This window comes from Borostomias antarcticus (assembly GCF_949987555.1).
Source record: "Borostomias antarcticus genome assembly, chromosome: 15".
In the NCBI taxonomy this organism is placed as follows: Eukaryota; Metazoa; Chordata; class Actinopteri; order Stomiiformes; family Stomiidae; genus Borostomias; species Borostomias antarcticus.
The window spans coordinates 8165518-8188038 of NC_140248.1; the positions used below are offsets into that span (position 1 = coordinate 8165518).

General features: G+C 45.7%; 1 protein-coding gene across 1 annotated transcript; it reads left to right on the forward strand.

Moving 5' to 3' along the window:
• Positions 1 to 17240: 17240 nt before the first annotated feature.
• Positions 17241 to 21231, forward strand: hspb1 (heat shock protein, alpha-crystallin-related, 1; the record flags this gene model as incomplete). The annotated part of the gene is made up of 3 exons (XM_084450182.1): positions 17241 to 17778; positions 20241 to 20304; positions 21051 to 21231. 3 exons carry the CDS (start codon positions 17241 to 17243, stop codon positions 21229 to 21231), a joined length of 783 nt encoding a protein of 260 aa, XP_084306308.1.
• Between the last annotated feature and the right edge of the window lie 1290 nt (positions 21232 to 22521).

The window sequence follows — 22521 nt, forward strand, 5'->3', positions numbered from 1 at the left end:
TCCTCTCTTTCTCTCTCTCTATCTCTCTCTTTTATAGGAGGATCCTCTCTATCTCTTTCTTTTCCTCTCTTTCTCTCTCTCTCTCTCTTTTATAGGAGGATCCTGTTTATCTCTTTCTTTTCCTCTCTTTCTCTCTCTCTATCTCTCTCTTTTATAGGAGGAGGAGGAAGAGCCAGAGAGAGAGGGGAGGAGGAGCCAGAGAGCGAGAGGAGGAGGAGGCGGGCCGGCGGGCCTCTCCTCCTCCTCTCTCTCTGGCTCCTCCTCCTCTCTCTCTCTCTCTCTGGCTCATCCTCCCTCCTCCTCCTCCTCTCTCTCTGGCTCCTTCTCTCTCTATCTCTCTGGCTCATCCTCCTCTCTCCTCCTCCTCTCTCTCAATTCAATTCAATTCAATGGGCTTTATTGGCATGAAAGAACAAGTGTTCATATTGCCAAAGCAACCGTGGAATTACAGAAATATACATATAAATTAAAGTCTTATACATAAAAAGCTAAATAAATATCAGTAACTCAAGAAAAAAAGGAAAGAAAAAGTACTCATCCTCTTCCTCCCACAAAAGCTCCAGTACATCCAGAACAGTGCTGCCAGGATCCGGATGGGAGTGCGTAAATACCATATCACCCCTATCCTGGCATCTTTGCACTGGCTCCAAATCAACATCCACATCACATACACATTATTAAACACGCAAGCTCGTTGTTGCGGAGTGGGATGGTCCTGTTTCTGCACTGTTGCCTTGTTAACCCCCCTCCCCTAGCGATTCAGCCCCATGGAGGTATAATTCAGCCCCGACAAAATGTAACAAATTGAAACGGAAGCAGTGGTGGTGTGTTGGAACACTGCGGATTAGGTAACACCTCCATGGGTAACACAGAAAACGTGTAACCTTGACAATTTCTTGCTGTTACTGCGAATGTCATCAAAATAAATACATTTTCTACCTTTTTTTTTTTTTTTTTTTTTAAATCTTGGAAAATACTTTTTCTCCCTCGGGGGGAGCCTGGCCAGCTGCAATCCCAGCAAGAAGAGGCCTTCTCTGAGTAAAGGGTGGCCCGGGCATGGCCCTCTTCTGGGGCCTCATTTATCATTGAGGTACGCCTTCTTTTACACGGTCTTTTCCGCGATTTCAGGCGTACGCCATTCCCCCCCCCCCCCCACATTGCGATCTATCAAGCCGAAAGGGCGAAAATGTAGTCGCCTTTCTACGCGCTTTTGTAGGACACCTCTCAACTTGTCCTACCGATTTACACGGTTTTCTACACCCTTTTTGAACACAGGGGGAACTGGCGACGCAGGTGGTGCGTCGGTGAATTACAATGTTTGATGGAGAGAATAAGAGCGACAGTTCATGAACGCACAATCATGTAGGCTAATAGCCCAATTCAGCACCAACATATATCGCAATGCAAGATTAGACGTGTCCTCTAACCGGCTCATTAATGGTCCGATATGGATTTGTTCCCCAAACTTAACCTATGCGCACACCTAATGCAGGCACTCCATCAAACGGCAATAATTGACCAATTAGATTGTCATTAATATGTGATCATGTGGACCTGTTTGCTGTTTGGTAAGCATATAAATGACAGTCCTCCTGTGCGCAATGTGAGCCTAAATGAATCCGGCGCTACTCGGCCTACTGGCCGAGATAGAACTCCAAAGAGGTGACGGCGATGGCGACTGCACCCACATAAGGGCACCATCATTGAATGAATACGTCTATGTGAATCGCAAAAATGTGCACACTATAAATACCCAAATCATATGTGACGCCGACATGCTCATCACAAGTGTAGTGGCACGGTGGCCTGGCTCCACGCATGACTCATTCATCCTGGCGCACAGCAGGGTAGGGGCTAGACTGGAGGCAGGCGCTGCGCGTGACGGCTGGCTTGTTGGTGTGTGCATAGCCAAGATACATATTCTTTGTCTTATTTACTTTAATCTTTATTAGCATTTTCCATCCATACAACGACAATACAATAAAACATAAAAACTTACAATAACAGCTTATGGGTACTTCCATCCATGCAGCTTTTTTTTCTTACTCAAATATGACAATTTTAATATTAGTGGTATCATCACACTTCCTTCTATAATCCATCCATTTTTCCCATCTCCCTTCAAACTTTCCTTCCTGCATCCTCAATGCATAAATAAATCTCATAAATCTCCTCCACAACACCCACCACTGCTCCTTGGTTGGGGGTTCCACCTTATACCAAGCCCTCATTATTGTCTTTTTACTAGCAACCAATAGTACTTTCACTAGGTATCTGTCCCCTCCTTGTACATCATTCTGTTATGTTTGCCAAGATGTATATTCAAAGCTGATAAGAATGAGAACCAGTCAAGACCCCACCACAAAATGAGGACCCAAGCCCTCAGCCCCCTCCCCGTCATGAGGTTTACCAGCGGGGCCAAAGGGCCCACACTGAGGTCATGCGCCAGCTATGAAGACACAAACAAGTAAGGTTCACATTTCTACCATTTTATTGTCTGTTGGTGGGTGACTGTGTGAGGTGTGTGAGTGCGTTTGTGAGTGAATGTGTGAGGTCCGTGAGTGTGGTAGTGAGTGACTGTGTGAGGTCCTTGAGTGTGGTAGTGAGTGACTGTGTGAGGTCCGTGAGTGTGGTAGTGAGTGACAGTGTGAGGTCCGTGACAGCATGTGTGAGGGAATGAAGTGCAGTGAGGATGTCCTGTTGGCTCTGGTGGTGTAGTGTGGTGACCTCCACCAACTGCTGCACAACTGCCCCACAACTGCCCCAATCCCTTCTGCCATTTCCCTCTGGGCCTCTAGGGTCATGAGCCTCCAGCACAGCGTCTGAGAGGAAGCCCAGCCCTCAGGGACCCTTGAGGCAGGGACGCTGGCAGCCGGAGGTGGAGGCGTGGGCGGTGGAGACGGAGACGGAGGCGCTGGAGATGGCACTGGAGGTGGAGGCCGGTGCGCTGGAGGTGGAGGCACTGGAGGTCGTGGCGCTGGATGTAGAGGCTGCAACCGGCGGGGGCACGACCGTCAGGTCAAGGACCACTGCAGACTCCCCCTCCTCTGAGTCCCACCCCACGTCAGAGTCTGGAGAAACAATTTCAGTCATTTTCTTTGAGTTTGTCTGTTAACTTGATTATGCATTAAACATTTTATTGTGTAGCCATATTCAATTGATATGTTTTTCTGTTGGCAGCCAAATAAATGCTTAAGTGTGATTTACCGGGTGATTTAGATGAGAGTCTTAATTTCCCAGAGGGGAAAATGTTTAATGTGGTCTAACATTATGAAGTGGTCATCTGTGTTATCGTTCCCTGTTTTTGGTCCTAAATCAATCATAGCCTACCACAGAATGTGTGGAATGTTTGCTTTCCTCACAGCCACATAATACAGCATGTCCGTGTAGCCTACGCCACATACAGGATGCACGAAACGTACAGTAGGCTACCTAAACTGTAGGAGCAATCAGACAAATGTAGGCTCGTACAAATAGCTTACCTTCCGAAGATGATTTTCTTTCCTCGCGTGGACCTCACCAACAAGCACATGCATCTCCGTCTCCGAAAAGTTTCTCTTCTTTCCGCGTTTTTCCATAAACGTATTTGTCTGTCCTAATGCTCCACGCTATATTATGTCGGTTCCTTCCGGGGTATCCACGTTGTGCGCTGTCATAGTTTTGACCATATATGGTTGGATTTGGGCGTGGAGAGGGCGGAACACGGGGCGCGTGCGCGTACGCTCTCTTCTCCACCAGCGTCGGATTTTTCGTGCAGGAAATGGCGTACGACATTTTTGATAGATCCGAAAAGCGTGTAAATATTCTCGTCGTACGCTACATTTCGCATTTTCCGCGTTTTCGTCGTACGCCCTCTTTTACACCTGAATTTACACGCTCTTTGATAAATGAGGCCCCTGGAATGTCTGTGTTACGTATTGTTTGTGTTGGCTGTGTTGTTTTCTTTTGGGCCCAGTATGTGTTTGGTGTTGTATTGGTGTTGTTTTTGTCTCCCCCTTCTGTTTCTTCATTGTCAAGCTTCTAGCAGATGCGGCCGCCTGGTTCCAATCATCATTCATCATTCACACCTGTTCCGGTTCTCCAGCCCACCTCCCCAATCATCCAATCGCCTGGTGTCCCTCCCCTATACAGTATATATGTCCTTTTGTGTTCAGTTCTCTCTCTGCTACCTGAGCGGTGGCAGAGCTTTGGGTATGTAGAGCGGTTTGGTTTTGTTTAGCTTTCTTGTTTGTGTTATTGGTTAACCTTTTGTTGGAGCTTCAATGTAGTATTATTAGTTGTTAACCTGATCCTTGTTTTGCTTACCAGCCCACTTTAGTTGTATTTGTTTTAACCCTTTTTGTCTGTTTGCACACAGGGAGCAGTGAGCAGGCCTTAGACACCCCGGGGTTTCCATTTCTTTCACCACATGTAGTTATTTTCTGTTAGAACCCCAGTTTTAGTTGTGGTCACCATTCCTTGTATTTTGTTGGGTGCTTTGCACCTGTTAAGGGAGGGGCGGGATTTATGTTTGGTTCTTTATTTTGGTGCCACATTTAGTTTCTCACTGACTTCCCTGTGTTGCCTTTGTTTGGTAATAAATTCTTTATAGCATATTCGTCTCTTGGTTTTGTGTACTTGCACCCTCACTGACTCATTGTGTCGCCCTATGTTGCGCTCTTCTGCCTCGAGCCACCAGGGGGCGTAACAGTCTGGAAAACCGCAGTGGTGATCTAGCCCCCAATTCCTACCCTTGATGCTGAGTGCCAAGCAGGGAGGTCCCATTTTTATAGTCTTTGGTATGACTCGGCCGGGGATTGAACCCACAACCTCCCAGTCTCTGGGTGGACACTCTACCACTAGGCCACAGAGCCAAACTGCTTCATTTCTACCTTTGCCACTTTATGTAGAGCTCTGAGTCCATAATCAACAAGGAATCGACAAGCAAGTGAAGAAGGGGTATATTTTAGGAATGGAATGTGTCCCCTATGGTCGCTGTCCCATATGAAATGCTTTCTGTGTCCTTGTATAGTCAGACGAATCAGACGTCACTTTAAGTAGAGAGAGCTGAAGAGAGCAGAGAGAGCATGGAGGTATAATATAACTGGAGACGGCATTGAAAATGGCTACCTATTCATTTCAATGAAAGTTGCTCACCGGCGCATGAAGCCATTTGACGTAGTGGCCAAAGCCCGGTATTGCAAGTCACGTGACGGCATGCGGCCCAAGACCCTTATTTCCCATGGTTTGTGGATTATGATAGATGGGGCTAGAAAAGGAAAACACAAATGTTCTCGGTATCATTCAGCATCAGAGACCAATCTAATCAATATAAACTTTTAATTCAATGGGGTTTTGTTTGTTTTTGAAGCCACCAATACCTGTATCGAGCCATTTGAAACATGTGCTGTGCACTTACACTGTGAACTCGGCGGAAAACACGTCACCATAGGAAGACCCGCCCTACTCTGCCTCTGATTGGATAGGATGTCATGCAATGACGTCGGCTAGCTATGCTTTTAGCAATGAAGCTGCTATGATCATGCTAATCATAGATATGAACGTATGTCTATGATGCAAATGATCATGACATGTGGTTACTTTAGGACATCGTTGGAAAAGATCTAGAGGGTAAGTGGGTCAATGTTGAATAACTTAGCTAACATTATCTAATGTTACATTTCTTTATATTAACATCAACTATATTGATAGGCTAGGGAGCTATGCTAACGGTAGCTAATGCTAACGGCTTAGGGTTAACGTTAGTTAATGCTAACGTTACGTTCGGAGGTCTCAGATGTATTTCAATTTTAACATAATGTTGAGCATGATCAATGTGACATTGTTCATACATTGATTACAGTCTGTAATCTTGTCTGGCATTATTTAGCTATAGTGGGCTGATGCTACTATAGCATTTGCCACATTATACATCAAATTAATCAAGCATAGTTAGTGTTATTACCTGAAGGCATTATTACCATTCAAGTAAGCATGCCATGTATATGCCATGCCTGGAAATCAAATTAATAGTGTCATTCCTCCCCATCATAGCTCATTGTACACTGATATAATCATTCTCCTTGCCTTTGCTAATACTCATCTCTTTTATCAAACTGATGATGTCACTAAATCCCACTGTGATTGCTTTTTCAGTCAGTGAACAGGAAGCAGAGCAACCCCTCTCTGTTCGATCACCTGATAGAAGAACCTCCTAGGTGAGACCACACTACAGTACGTTGCTCCAGTAAACATATGAAGACCCAGCCGTATTTAAGCTGTCTTGTCTAATTTGAGCTGTCTTGTGAAGTCCCTGTTTTTCACATACTCCCCCCAACCCCCCCCCCCCACCTACAGATGTGTAGTGCTCTGATCTACAGTCCCCCAAGTACAGGCAAGACCCCAGTGGCGCGGGTGCAGACTAACGAGTGTAGGCAGGGAAACACAAAGGTGTCTATAAGGAAAGGAGCTGACTGCCTTAGAAAGTGGGTTGGTGAATCAGAACACATAATCAGCTCTGCCTTCTCTTTGACCAGGTTAGCCAATGGGGCAACTGTGGCGGTTGGGGGAGAGGGGTATAATTATTGGACAGGACACCTGACCATCATCCTCAGTTTTGACTGAGAGCTTGTGATGGCTGTTTGTTGGTCTCTCCCCAGGTCAACCTAATGAGACCCTCCTTCATCTTCTTCCACAAGATAGACCGGCTGGCCCCAGTACGCTCCAGCAGACAGGACCAGATACACAGGTGAGGCCTGTCTGTCACGGAGCCACCGCCTCGCTCCGCCTCTGGTGTAACTCAGTTCTTCAGCTTGGCTGCGTACTTGATTGATGTTGCACATGGGCGATTGGAACTAAACTAACCTTGCGTTGCATTTGTCTTTCTCTCTCTGGCTCTATCGTGTCCACTCTGCTGGCGCTGATGGATGGGTTGGACAGTCAAGGGGAGCCAGTGGTCCAGTTCCTGTTCATGCTTGGTTGTTGCCTACTCACCTTCCCATCTCCTGCATCACCTGCTACCTGTCTCCACTCTGCCCAGCTGCACCTCATCCCTCATTACTCTTAGCATTAATACCAGTCAATTTCCCTTGGTTCTCTGTAAGATCATCCAGTCATCTACCAAGTCTGCTCAGCTCTTCTGTCTGCCATATTTTAAGTTGTTTATTGAAATTGAGTTAAAGTAGTTTGTATGGGTCAAGCATCCTCCAGTTTGTATGACTCAAGATCTGTTTACTGCCATGTATATGGTTCACACATACTAGAAATTTGACTAGGGTTAAGGCATACACTGGTGACATGTTTTTAATTGTTTTGTGATCACTGTCTTTGTGATATTTTCTGATGACCAAGCCTTTGATCTAAGCAGAGCCTTAGCACATTATGGAGGAACCATGTCCCTTTCTTTTACCGATCCCTGAGAGCAAGACCTGTGAATGTCCTGAACAGTGTGGTGGCCACATTTGTTGGGAATTTGGGTGGAAATAGTGTTGAACATCATTGCATAGTTTGACTGCCATTTCATACCAACATTAAGAGACAGTGGATAAGTAGTCTATACCTAGAAAATACTATAGGTGTGCAATTCGTTTGTACAGTCTGGTAGTTAAATGGTTAAAAATGGGCAAGCAATAACATTGGAGGGAAATGTATACTGACACTGATGATTGTTTCAGAAATGGTCTGAGACAAAATAATGAAATGTTATACATCAGTATTGTGAAACACTGAACATATTTTAATGACTGACAAGGAGAGAGGAAACAGTCCAAGTTAATCAATAATAACTAGGCTCACTATGAACAGTGTGTATTATTGGCTCTGTTCTGACATCAGTGCACAGTTCATTCCACCACTGTGAGGCCAGGACAGAAAAGAGCCATGGCCGTTACAATCTGCCATAGGGGGGCTTGGAGCAACTGGGGAACCAATCACCTCAAGGCAGCAGAGCTTGACCACAGCCTGGAGGTCGGAGGGAGCTGTTCATTTGCCCTGTAGGCTTGCACCACAGTCCTAAACTGGATGGGACAGCGCAGGGAGCCAGTGCAGAGAACGGAGTAGGGAAGTTTTGTGGAAGAGCATGGGGCCGTTGAACACCAGGTCAGCAGCAGCTTTCTCCAGGAGTCTTATGGCCAACGCTGCAGGATGGCAGCAAGTAGGGAGTTGCAGGAGTCCAGGCGGGAGATGACAACAGCCTGGATGAGCACTAGCGACGAATCACAGCCAGATTTCTTTCCTAGCACAAAGTTTGATAAAAGAGATGAGTATTAGCAAAGGCAAGGAGAATGATTATATCAGTGTACAATGAGCTATGATGGGGAGGAATTACACTATTAATTTGATTTCCAGGCATGGCATATACATGGCATGCTTAATGGTAATAATGCCTTCAGGTAATAACACTAACTATGCTTGATTAATTTGATGTATAATGTGGCAAATGCTATAGTAGCATCAGCCCACTATAGCTAAATAATGCCAGACAAGATTACAGACTGTAATCAATGTATGAACAATGTCACATTGATCATGCTCAACATTATGTTAAAATTGAAATACATCTGAGACCTCCGAACGTAACGTTAGCATTAACTAACGTTAACTAACGTTAACCCTAAGCCGTTAGCATTAGCTACCGTTAGCATAGCTCCCTAGCCTATCAATATAGTTGATGTTAATATAAAGAAATGTAACATTAGATAATGTTAGCTAAGTTATTCAACATTGACCCACTTACCCTCTAGATCTTTTCCAACGATGTCCTAAAGTAACCACATGTCATGATCATTTGCATCATAGACATACGTTCATATCTATGATTAGCATGATCATAGCAGCTTCATTGCTAAAAGCATAGCTAGCCGACGGCATTGCATGACATCCTATCCAATCAGAGGCAGAGTAGGGCGGGTCTTCCTATGGTGACGTGTTTTCCGCCGAGTTCGCAGGACTCACGAACGCGCGACCAGCATCCCCGAGGCTCGTGCACAGCATATGTTTCAAATGGCTCGATACAGGTATTGGTGGCTTCAAAAACAAACAAAACCCCATTGAATTAAAAGTTTATATTGATTAGATTGGTCTCTGATGCTGAATGATACCGAGAAAATTTTTGTTTTCCTTTTCTAGCCCCATCTATCATAATCCACAAACCATGGGAAATAAGGGTCTTGGGCCGCATGCCGTCACGTCACTTGCAATACCGAGCTTGGCCTGAAAGCCCATGATGGCTTCAATGCGCCAAGCTGATCCTGGGGGCTTGAGAGAGAGAGACAGAGTTGTGACAGGAAAAGGACATCCGTGGAAGACAACCACCTTAAAGACTATCAATAAGTATCCCTGCACATCGCGCACTGTACTTAAAAGTACCAGTTTAAATACATTTGTAAATATTCCTACACTTATTCATTCATTTCACCAATTTCGTATTTACATGTATATTTGAAGATTTTTGTGATGTTTGCTTTGGCAATAAACGGACGTTTCCCATGCCAATAAAGTCATTTGAATTGAATTGAGAGCAGAGAGAGACAGCAGAGAGAGAGAGAGAGAGAGAGAGAGAGAGAGATGCAGAACGATTATTTGCTTGTCATTGAAAATCGGCTTGTTATGAATTGTTTTGTCGTAATATCTTTGTTGATATCCTCCGCTTTTTCAATATGCAGTTATTTTTAGTGTTCACAACGACAACGGTCGGTTTCAAGGCTGTCCTGGCGCCTCGTCTTGGGGTCCTTTCAAATGTGCTACGAGTAACTTTTAGTCTCCAAAATAACCAGCCGTCCTTGAATATGAATGATTCATAGAAATCTATTAAAACCGCTTACAATACATCCCTCTCCATAGAAAACGTGGGCAAGATGAGTGGCGGATACGGATATAGGTTGCAGCATGCATCCGACCAGCCTTTTAAGCGCTCCTATTTGATTGTGAGTGTGTGTGTGTGTGTGTGTGTGTGGGGGGGGGGGGGCTGACTGAATTATCTTCGTGATTGAGTCTATTAGCCTAATTGTAAAAAAAAAAGAAAGAAAATAGTTCAGTGTTAAACTATAGGCTGATATAAACAGTATAAAAAGTATTCACCCCCTTGAACTTTTTGACTTTTTATTGTGTTACAACGTGGAATCAAAATTGATTTAATGTCCTTTTTGTGTCACTGATTAACACAAAATACTCTACAATGTCACAAAAAAGAAAACATATTGACATATTTTCCTAAATTAATTACAAACAAAATACTTGCCACTAGCACATTTGTCAGCAATGTGGCCTCTGTCTTTGTGAGTTTCCAATCCCTGCCGCAGAGAAGCATCCCTAACATGATGCTGCCGCCTCCATGCTTCACGGTAGGGGTGGTGTTCTTAGGTTGATCTGCAGTGTCTAGGCTATTTGATCTAGGCCATGGGTCCTTGACCACAGACAAGAACAGACCTTTGGTGGCTAGGGCACTAGACCATGGGCACTAGACCATGGATGTATTAATATAACTGGATACAGCCACTCCATTCACTGGCCGCTATCAACAATGAAGCCCTATTGAACCGCGCCATCTTGGCAAATTTGTAGTCATTTGACTATTTCCGGTGACTTTTGACTTGCGCAGTTGTGCTTTTCTGGCCTTCCGGTGACTTTTGACTTGCGCAGTTGAGCTTCTCTCGCCGACGCGCGTCCACGAAAAAGTTCACATTTATCTGAAATGTAGACGCACGTTCCCGGCTCTCCCCGCTTTGATTTAGCAATGAAAACCGGCTTGCATATTAACCTGTTTTTGTCAAATATATCAATTGGAGAAATTATTTTTTCATCCAGGCATCTTAGTTTTAACAGGTTAAATATAACTGAACATGTTTCGTTTGCTAGTAGATGGTATTCATTCCGTTCGCGATAACGTTGTTGCAGCCAGGCTAAATTCCTCCAGGGAGCCAGTGACAGGCGAGTTGAAGAGCTTCACTCCCCGCCAGCAGGAGCTTTGGCCGCGGCTACCGCATCTCGGATAACCCGCTGAGTTCCTGGCTGCTATTTCACACTCGCCCTTGATCAATCCCAATACCGATCCATGGTAATAATGAATCAATCGTTCAGATCAGATCGGCAGTGCTGCATGCATGTTACAACATCATTGTTAGCTTTATTAACATAACCATAGCCTACATTTATCTCTCTAACGTTAGGCTATCCATCTTACACCAGTCGGCCATTCGATAGCTGGAAGCGGTCAACGCCAACGTTGACTGAAAACACCCAAACTCAGTGTATCGTTTCATCTTCATGCTACACATCAACTCCTTTACATTGTATGTGAATAAATTCCTGTTATTCTAAAAATATCCCATTTCTGTCCATTCCTGGAAAAGGCTAATAATTGCTGTCAAATGATCACTCCAGTTTATCAACGTATCCCACTACCATTTCAACTATGCACAGGAGATTGTCTTATATATATATGTGTGTGTATGGAGCAATTGTTTTTAATGTCCGACTTTTGTCTGTGCTGTTCAGTAAATGTGCATCTGTCCTAATTTATTGTAGCCTATCTACTACACAACCTAGTTCAAATTTATGAATCTTCCGCGGCGTGATCATTTCCAAACCAAATTGCGGGGGGGGGGGGGGGGGCATTAAAAGCATTACAAATTAGACATTAAAAGCATTAAAACGAAATGTGAAACAGCATGACAACATACATATTCCTTGATTATTTGTATGCTGTGTTGTCCCGTCTGAGTTTGTCCTGTTCGTGATTGGTCTCGTGTTCCCACTCGATAGGCTTGCACCTTGACGTTGGTGAGTGGGCTTTAAACCAAGACGGGCTGTATGTGTATGTGTGTATGTATGTGGTTTGTGTGTCATATTCTATTATTGAAATGTAATAACAGAAACAGTGTGCCTCCTCTTATCCTCACAGCTCAAGCCATTTTTAGGAGACCAGTTCACACCTCAACCAGACCTGCTGCTGTTTAGGACCTGCTTTAAGCCCTTTTTGTGGTGTCCGTTTTCTGTGTTCTGTGTCAAGTAAGCCAACCCACCTTCAATGCAGTGTAGCCTCCACATTTGAATGGTTACAGCAGTCTTGTCGTCTACAAGCAACAGTCTCTGGCTTTGCATGGCAATTTATGTAGTATCATCCGAGTTCTACAAATGCTGTACTTTTTTGTACTGTAAGTAACCCCTCAATTATTCAATTTTACTGGGGAGCAGTGACCATAGCCTACTTGCCAACCCTCCTGACTTCCGCGGGAGATTCATAAATTTGAACTAGGTTGTGTAGTAGATAGATAGGCTACAATAAATTAGGACAGATGCACATTTACTGAACAGCACAGACAAAAGTCGGACATTAAAAACAATTGCTCCATACACACATATATATATATATATATATAATGTTTCACATTTCGTTTTAATGCTTTTAATGTCTAATTTGTAATGCTTTTAATGCCCCCCCCCCCGCAATTTGGTTTGGAAATGCTCCCTATTTCTGAGGTCCCAAGGTTGGTGAGTATGGCAAGCTATAGGCTATTAATACAAGCATACCGCTCAAAAAGGGCTTAATACATACAACAAACTGATCAGGCTAATCATTTTTTAATGAAAATGACCACAAGACATCCTCCTGTGCATAGTTGAAATGGTAGTGGGATACGGTGATAAACTGGAGTGATCATTTGACAGCAATTATTAGCCTTTTCCAGGAATGGACAGAAATGGGATATTTTTAGAATAACAGGAATTTATTCACATACAATGTAAAGGAGTTGATGTGTAGCATGAAGATGAAACGATACACTGAGTTTGGGTGTTTTCAGTCAACGTTGGCGTTCACCGCTTCCATTTATCGAATGGCCGACTGGTGTAAGATGGATAGCCTAACGTTAGAGAGATAAATGTAGGCTATGGTTATGTTAATAAAGGTAACAATGATGTTGTAACATGCATGCAGCACTTCCGATCTGATCTGAACGATTGATTCATTATTACCATGGATCGGTATTGGGATTGATCAAGGGCGAATGTGAAATAGCAGCCAGGAACTCAGCGGGTTATCCGAGATGCGGTAGCCGCGGCCAAAGCTCCTGCTGGCGGGGAGTGAAGCTCTTCAACTCGCCGGTCACTGGCTCCCTGGAGGAATTTAGCCTGGCTGCAATAACGTTATCGCGAACGGAATGAATACCATCTACTAGCAAACAAAACATGTTCAATTATATTTAACCTGTTAAAACTAAGATGCCAGGATCAAAAAATAATTTCTCCAATTGATATATTTGACAAAAACAGGTTAATATGCAAGCCGGTTTTCATTGCTAAATCAAAGCGGGGAGAGCCGAGAGAGCCGGGAACGCGCGTCTACATTTCAGATAAATGTGAACTTTTTCGTGGACGCGCGTCGGCCAGAGAAACTCAACTGCGCAAGTCAAAAGTCACCGGAAATAGCCAAGTGACTACAAATCTAGCCAAGATGGCGCGGTTCAATAGGCCTTCACTTTAGATTTCGAATCCTGGGGGCTTGCACTAGACCGACCATGCACCAGGGCCGTCTGTTTGGGTGAGGACCGGTGGGAGGAGGATACGTGTCTCAGCCCTGTACTGCCACCTGGTGGCTAATATGTGATGTAAGTGACAGGCACACTCATTGGTTTAGTCCGATGTTCGCCTTGTTCTGATGCACCTCAAATCCATCACAGACCCCCTGCAGCCCACAGAGCCAACCAGGGGCACCACTCCCCCACCTCGAGGACATCTACACCAGAAGATGCAAGACCAAGGCCAACAGGATCCTGAAGGGCAACGGGCTGTTCTCTCTTCTTCCAAAACAACCAGCTCAATGCTCTTAAGACAGGGGAGATGGTTCTATACTTCAGGAAGAACCCCCCCCCCCCCCCCATCATCCTGAACGACTCCCTGGTCATCTCTGCGGAATCCAGTGGGAGCGAAACATCAGCTCCAAGGCACAGCAGAATGTATTTCCTGAGACAGCTGATGAAATACAACCTGCCAAAGACGATGATGGTAGGCTACTCTTATACACCCCCATTATCGAGTCCATCAGCATCCTCATCAGCAAGGCTCGTGTCCCCCCTCTGACTCTCCCTGACTCCCCACCCCTAACTCCGTCACCGCTTTTGATGACATTCGCAGTAACAGCAAGAAATTGTCAAGGTTACACGTTTTCTGTGTTACCCATGGAGGTGTTACCTAATCCGCAGTGTTCCAACACACCACCACTGCTTCCGTTTCAATTTGTTACATTTTGTCGGGGCTGAATTATACCTCCATGGGGCTGAATCGCTAGGGGAGGGGGGTTAACAAGGCAACACAGTACAGAAACAGGACCATCCCACTCCGCAACAACGAGCTTGCGTGTTTAATAATGTGTATGTGATGTGGATGTTGATTTGGAGCCAGTGCAAAGATGCCTGGATAGGGATGATATGGTATTTACACACTCCCATCCGGATCCTGGCAGCACTGTTCTGGATGTACTGGAGCTTTTGTGGGAGGAAGAGGATGAGTACTTTTTCTTTCCTTTTTTTCTTGAGTTACTGATATTTATTTAGCTTTTTATGTATAAGACTTTAATTTATATGTATATTTCTGTAATTCCACGGTTGCTTTGGCAATATGAACACTTGTTCTTTCATGCCAATAAAGCCCATTGAATTGAATTGAATTGAATTGAGAGAGAGGAGGAGGAGAGAGGAGGAGGAGCCAGAGAGATAGAGAGAGAAGGAGGAGGAGCCAGAGAGAGAGGAGGAGGAGGAGGGAGGATGAGCCAGAGAGAGAGAGGGAGAGGAGGAGGAGCCAGAGAGAGAGGAGGAGGAGAGGCCCGCCGGCCCGCCTCCTCCTCCTCTCGCTCTCTGGCTCCTCCTCCCCTCTCTCTCTCTCTCTGGCTCTTCCTCCTCCTCCTATAAAAGAGAGAGATAGAGAGGATCCTCCTATAAAAGAGAGAGATAGAGAGAGAGAAAGAGAGGAAAAGAAAGAGATAGAGAGGATCCTCCTATAAAAGAGAGAGAGAGAGAGAGGAGGAGGAGCCAGAGAGAAAGATAGAGAGCGCTAGAGAGAGAGAGAGAGAGGGAGAGCGCGCTCTCTATCTCTCTCTCTGCCTCCTCCTCCTCCACTCTCCCTCTCTCCGGGGCTCTCTGGCTTTTATACACCCCCTGGCCGACGTCACAAGGGCGCTCTGTGACGTCACGATTTACAAGGCTCTTTTGACAAAACTACCAACTTTGTGAGTCACAGTTGAGTTCTAAAATCACTTGATTGGCACTTTTGGTTACATTTCTGACAGTGTAGGCTAATGGGTGGTAGGTCATCCTTAGGAGGTAGGCTATATGACAACTTTTCAGAACACACAGTGAACAAAATCAGTCACTTATTTAGCTATCATCATCATTCTAGCTCCTTCCCACTCTGTCGTCAGCTGTCTCTACCCAGCCACCCATTTTTATTTTTATTGTTTTTTACCTTTGGCTCTCTGCTTTCTGTTTCCCCACCTCTGCCTTGTGGCATTAAGTGCTTACTGTGCTTTGTTATATGATTCACTCAAATATATTAAGAGACTACAGTGATAGCTAACACATAATGGCCTACGTAAATCTATGGCTACCCTCTATTAATACACCCATGGACGTACCTTACGATGTATCTTCAGGCGCCTAGGGATGGTCTGGGAAACACTCGTAGGAAAAACTGTCCCTTCGCCAAGGTAGGCCTATACCTTGAGAAGCGTCGTAGAGCGCCAAAGTTCAGCAAATCTGGGAAACGCAGCCCTGGTACCTTTGGCCTCGGTGAAATGGAAAAGTAACCTGGTACATTTATCAAGCTTTTGGGGCTGGATTATTTGTGCATTCTCTAGACTTCCTCATTCATTTTAGCAATGGAAACCTGTGTTTTACTGCAGCCGCGGTGGTCACCACAGCGTAGCTCCCGAGAAAGCGCATATAGGCTACTCAGAGATGCCTGAAGTCATGCCATCGGGCTCAGAGATGGTTCTCGTGTGTGTGACAGTGCTGCGTAAGCAGGGAGAAATCATGGATGTATTAATAGAACAGAATAGGGAGACGTGACGTACAGAAGGCGGTGCTTTACCTTGCCGGCACACACATGTAATATTAATTTAAAGGCCCCGCGGTTATGGAGATTCTGCCAGGTTGTGCAAAACACGCACTCATGTTCGAGGGCCGGCTGGTCTTCAGTTCCCACTACATGAGTTCTAATATGCGCGGGGATGCAAAATTTACCACGACATCTCGGGGCCGAGCTCGGTGCATTGCACATCCAATTCATGAAACATAATTCAAACTTTAATAAGAGTTAAATAAGTTTAATAAGATTATATATATACGTCTCTCAGAGACGTATATACCAGTCTCTCCCTTGGAGATGGCAGTGGAAACAAACCCATGATGGTGTCCAAGTGAGCAATGGAAAATCCCTCTATAGGTGACTGAAGAATCGGAGATAGCAAGGAGATAGAGTGCCACATGCCTGTCTAAGCTCTTGTTCCACTGCTACTGTACATCTCACTGTCTGTTATGTAAGTCTTGCACAAAAAAACACAATAAATTATATTTATAAAGGGAGGCATATGTAGATGTTTAAACCTTCATGTGTGGGCATCTGTCAGTGTTTGTATTCATTTGCCGATACAAATGTGAGTGTGTGTGCGTGCGTGTGTCTGTGTTATATGGTGTCTGAAGTCCGGGGATTCCACCATACATACTGTACAATGTATAGAGTATCTGCTAATGGCACATGTGGCTTGTCACATACTGTCCTGTACCATCCCAGGCCAGAAACGACATGTATGTCCCTCCATGTTGGATCTTGGGTTCTGCTGAGCAGGCCTGTGCTTAACAACACACTCTCGGATTCTTCTGCCCCTGTGTCATGTCCAGCCAGTGGAGGGGAAGAGAGGGAGGGCTACAATTGACATGAGGGAGAGAGGGAGGGAAGGATGTTAACACAGTAATGAGCAGCTGTGAGAGGAATGGGCCTTTGCCTTAGATTCCATTCTAGTGCTACGTCTGCCATGAATAGACTTTCTAGTCCCTTCTATAAATATCTGGGGGAGGAAGGGTGGCGCGGGGGAGGGGGGCTTTTGGGGAGGGGAGGTTCACCGTCGACGGGGGAGTGTGTATAAAAGCTCTCGGCTGGGAAGCGGACGACACTCTCGGCGAAAGGTTCGAACAAGACTAAAGGGGTCTTCAGCCGCAGCCTCAGGCAACCCGTCAGCGCAACAGCAGCCTCCTCTTCCTCCACCAGCAGCCATGGCAGAGAGACGCATCCCCTTCAGCTTCCTCCGTACCCCCAGCTGGGACCCCTTCAGGGACTGGTACCAGGGCAGCCGGCTCTTCGACCAGTCCTTCGGGATGCCGACCCTGCAGGAGCAGTTCCCCACCTACCCCAGCGCTCACTGGCCCGGCTACCTGCGCCCCTCCGCCATGGGCCCAGACATGAGCTCCCTCATGTCTCCCACCATGATGCCCCAAGGTGCCATGATGCCCCAGCAGAGCGCCATGATGAGCCCCATGATGCCCCAGCAGAGCGCCATGATGAGCCCCATGATGCCCCAGCAGAGCCACATGGCGAGCCCCATGATGGCCCAGCAGAGCCACATGGCGAGCCCCATGATGCCCCAGCAGCCTATCCCCGCCGCCTACGGCCGCGCCCTCTCTCGCCAGCTTAGCAGCGGCATGTCTGAGATCAAGCAGACCCAGGAGTCCTGGAAGGTCAGCCTAGATGTCAACCACTTCGCCCCCGAGGAACTGGTGGTGAAGACTAAGGACGGCGTGGTGGAGATCACTGGTGAGTTCTCTCTCTCTCTCTCTCTCTCTCTCTCTCTCTCTCTCTCATCCTTTTGTCTTTCTAAACTTACCAGTTGCATTAGAATTCAGCAATAACACAAGAGAGGGAATGCTTTATCATGGTTATTGGTACTGGTAAAAGGCGCTTCGCTGTAACAAAGTGAAGAAATGTATGTAGCATGTCGTTAATTATGTGTCCCAGATGTAGGCTACTCATATCCTGGAATATTAATTATATGTGTGCATAAAAAGACATGTTTTAATTAGGCACTAGTACATTAGCTACTTCATGAGCTACTTCATTAGTTCTTGTTTATGTATTGCATCTCCATTGGCATTACCAGGAAATGTATACAGTATGTTACACAGCCTGGGCCTGAGGTAAAAAGGTATTGTAATTGGTTTCAGGCATATGAATTATCTTGCTCTCTGACTACTACAGTACCATTCATGTGTCACACTTCAGAGTGAGACATTATCAGTACAGAGCTAAAACAACATGGACAGCTGTAACAAAACATTGGCTGAAGTACAGTACTCATATGGATTGACCTAAATGTAAACAGGCAGTAGCATTGGGATGAGTCAGGGGTTATATAATAGCATGTAACAGTGTAAAGGGACGGGGCCTTAGGTCATAACATTCCAGAGAGATTAAACACGCCACATCAATATCAGTAGGGAGTGGAACCTTACTAAAGGATCTGAGCAATGTCCAAACATTTCCAAATTCAACCTGTAAATCAAACTTTTTTCAAATAAGTAAACCTCAAATTCTTGACATTTCATATCTTCACAGTGATAGTGATTTGTGTCTTCTAGTCAAGAAAAAAAAGTGAAAGGAGTCTGGAATAGGTGGTGCGATCAATCAGTGAGGCTACCTGCCCTCTCTCTGAACCTCTGAGGCCATCCTCTCTCTCAGCAGGGGATTGCAATGTGACTCACAACCTGTTTCTCTGCCTGCTACTTTAAATGGACTGTTGGTCCAAGTCCAGGTTTTGTTTATGTTCCCCTGCGAGATTAACTTTATTCAGGAGACAGCTAGGATTAACAAAGGAGAGACATGAGGCCCAACCAGGTGTCAGGTTTCTGTAATGAAAGTGGTAACCAGTATCCATTTGTCTCAGTGGAAAGGCTATAGCTAGCGTGAATGATGGTGTTTCTGTGAACATGTTTATATCTTTTCAAAGCACCCTGACAAAATAGAACACAACACTCGCTTGACCACATATCTCACTTAGAATGAATGGCCTTTCATGTAGCGTTTGATAAGTGCCTGGCTGGCCCGTTCACACACACACACACTCTCCCCAGTGGTTCAGAGCTGCAGAGAAGGGGGACAGGTCCCTATGGAAACGGCCATTATCAGCTGGTCGCCAAAGCAAATACACGGTGAGAGACTATATTTCAGAACTGGCATGTGTAGGCTTATCTGTAGGAACTCGATGAGAGTGGAGAGGCGATACATACATAATTAAGAACCCCGGGGGGGGGGGGTTAATTGGCCACACAGTGACACACATAGTGAGAGGCGACACGGCACACAACGCACACACATGACATTTTCGGGGGTCGGCGGTGGAAATTGTTCCCTGCATTTCTCCCATCCAGGCTGTCCTCCTCCGGGAGCAGCCAGGAGCATTGGGCAGCCATCATTCATGGCGCACGGGGACCAAGTCCAAGAGCTCAGTCCACGTCCTGGTCAGGAACAGGACTGAAGAGCATCTGTTTTTTCGTATCGGGTTCTTTGGGAGGAAACCCTTGCGAACACGGGGAGAACATGCAAACTCCGCACAGAAAGGCCCGGAGACCTTCTTGCTGTGAGGCGACAGTACTAGGTCCTACGCCATCGTGCCGTAGCCTACATGTATCATGTTTAGGACGCATTTTCAGAGGGCAACATGGAGACACCAGACAGAGAGGGGGGAGGGAGAGGGAGGTCATCTTATCAGGCTCATCTCAGATGGAACATATGTCCCTATGGCAAATACCCCTTATCAGATCGTTGCCACAGCAAATACACAGCGGCAGACTATATTTCAGCACTGGCATGTGTAGGCTTATCTGTAGGAACTAGATGAGAAGTGGAGAGGCGATACGTACATAATTTAGGAGGGGGGGGGCTTATTCGGCCACACAGTGACACACATTGCACACATTATCAGGCTCATGTGGAACATGGAACATATGGGATGCTAAAATAAATGAGAGGATCTTGTCTGTGTTAGTGCCCTGGCCCTGGGAGAGCTCAGACAGACTGGCATCGCATCGTGTACATTTCTGCTAGAGTACACATCCCCGAGGGGGAGGGCAAGGGTACAGATGATGATGATGATCATCATCATCATCCTCGTCATCTGTTGGACCCCAGTATCTGATACAGTAGCCCTATATGGAAAGGTGATATACAGTAAATGACAGAGGTACAGTAGATGAACTGTGCATGTGTCCTGTGTCCACTAGGCAAGCATGAGGAGAGGAAGGACGAGCATGGATTTGTGTCCAGGTGCTTCACCAGGAAATACACGTGAGTAGTCTACCTCAACATGTTCACCATCACGTGTGGCTTAAATAGGTAGGATATACACGTGAGTAATCTAACTCAACATGTTCACCATCACGTAAATAGGTTGGATTGTTGTGCCTATCAGGCAAGAAAAGTTACATTCTACCTTGAGCCTTTACAGTGGTGATTTCCACAGTATAACATTGTTTTTTCTAAGCACCTCAGAACATCAACATACTGTAGTAGTAGTGCACACTTACTGTATCAGGCTAAACCCAGACTTCCCGTATCACGGGACCTGCTCCTCTGGATCTCTTCAGGCTGTGATTGGCCAGGCCCGTAAGAGGGCTGAGAGCTGGGTTTCACGCCCTGAATAGCAGCAGCATTAGCACAGAGATCAGCTCTCCTCTCTCCATCTGCGCTCAGCTGCGCGGGGCTCTGCCGCCATCCAGGGGCCATCACACGCTCACGGCTCGCTGGGGCAGAATGGGTCATATCGGTGCGAAAACATACTGAAATACTCCGATTGATGGAGGGGAAAGCACCTCCAATATAGTTTGAAATATGAATGATGTCATGGTATTTTGTATTGTTTTCATAAACTTACTTCCATGATTAGATCCAATCTAGGGAGTATTGATTACAGCAACAACGTTCCAATTTACACTAAGTGAAACGCGATCGTCTCGATAAGGCTGTTAATGAAGATGTTACATTAGCGTCCTGGTGCAATAGCCTAAAAATGAGCTGTTTCCTCCCCACTCCAGCCTGCCCCCTAGTGCTGATGTGGAGAAGGTGGTGTCCACCCTCTCCCCCGAGGGCGTGCTGACAGTGGAGGCCCCGTTCAACAAGCAGGCTATCAATGCCGCTGAGGTCTCCATCCCCGTCACCATGGGCAGCACCGAGGCCGTGAGGAAGAGCTCGGACCAGCTGGAGGAAAAAGCGTGAAGCGGCTCCATAAACACACACAAACACACACCTACACACACATTCACACACATTCACACACACGCACACTCACTTTGTTGCAGCTTTATACAGGTCGCTCGCTGAGACGGGGGGTAGACAAACCAGTCATTGCCACCCTTAATGTAAGCTCTAAAAACCGTGCCCATGTCTCAGCGGGAACGTACCCAGGGCACGGTGAGAGAGCGCAGAGGGACTCGCCCATCCTCCCTCCCTCCGTCTCTCTAATGAGCCACCTCGGCTGTGTGCTCTGTGTAAACACATCTGCACCAGTGCCATATGCCTCACTCGGCAGTAATTATACACACATACACACACACACACACACACACACACCCTCCTCATTCCAATTATGCGCTTGCTTGGCACAGAAAGATCCACAATGTCTTCCACATCATCATTGTGTGCCTGCTGCCTCTCCTGCTTACACACACTAACAACAGTGAAACGAGCCATAACACCAGTGATTCTACATACTGTACCAGAGACCCGGTCCAGTTACTCCAACAGCCCCTCACTGCTTGGCTCACTGTTGTTAGACTGTCGTTGGCTCTCGGTTTTCACTTCTACTTATTGAAGAAATACTTTCATCTGTAGCTGCATTGGGGAAAGCTGTATCCAAACCAGGAATAAAGAAAAAGAAAACCTTATACTTTGCGCCTCTTTATTTGTTTCAAATGATACATTCATTATACAGTATGCATGTTACTATAAGATAATGTGCTGTTTAGTTATACATGCTATTCTAACTGGTTAGAGGTGGCATGATTCATCTGGCCTGGGAACAGTCAATATCTTGTTTGATAAGTAATTGAAACCTGCTTGGCTGATGTGAGAAATTATTATTTACATACTGTACAGCATATCTTGATGGCCAGTCATGCATGGAAGCATTGTGTTTTTTTAACTGACCATTATTCCTTTATCGACATGTGACACAGTCCAAATGCAGTGAACCGGACTGGGGCAGATGCACATGAATCATAAAAATGAGTATGAGCTAATGCCAACTACCGGGCCTGTGTGCCTCTGTCTACTCTAGACTGAATTCTGGGTCTCTGCCATGTGCTGACATATACTGTAGACTTTATTCATATACAGTATAGTACAAGAGGTTAGGTTTGCAACATGGTTGGCTGGTTTTCTACACTAATCATTCAATTAGTTTTGTTCAATCTCCATTCTCAGTTGCGATCCACCGTACTGATTCACACGCTAACTTTACTCTTCAGCGCAGAGCTGCAGGGGGTTTCTATTTATAGAGGGCTCTGC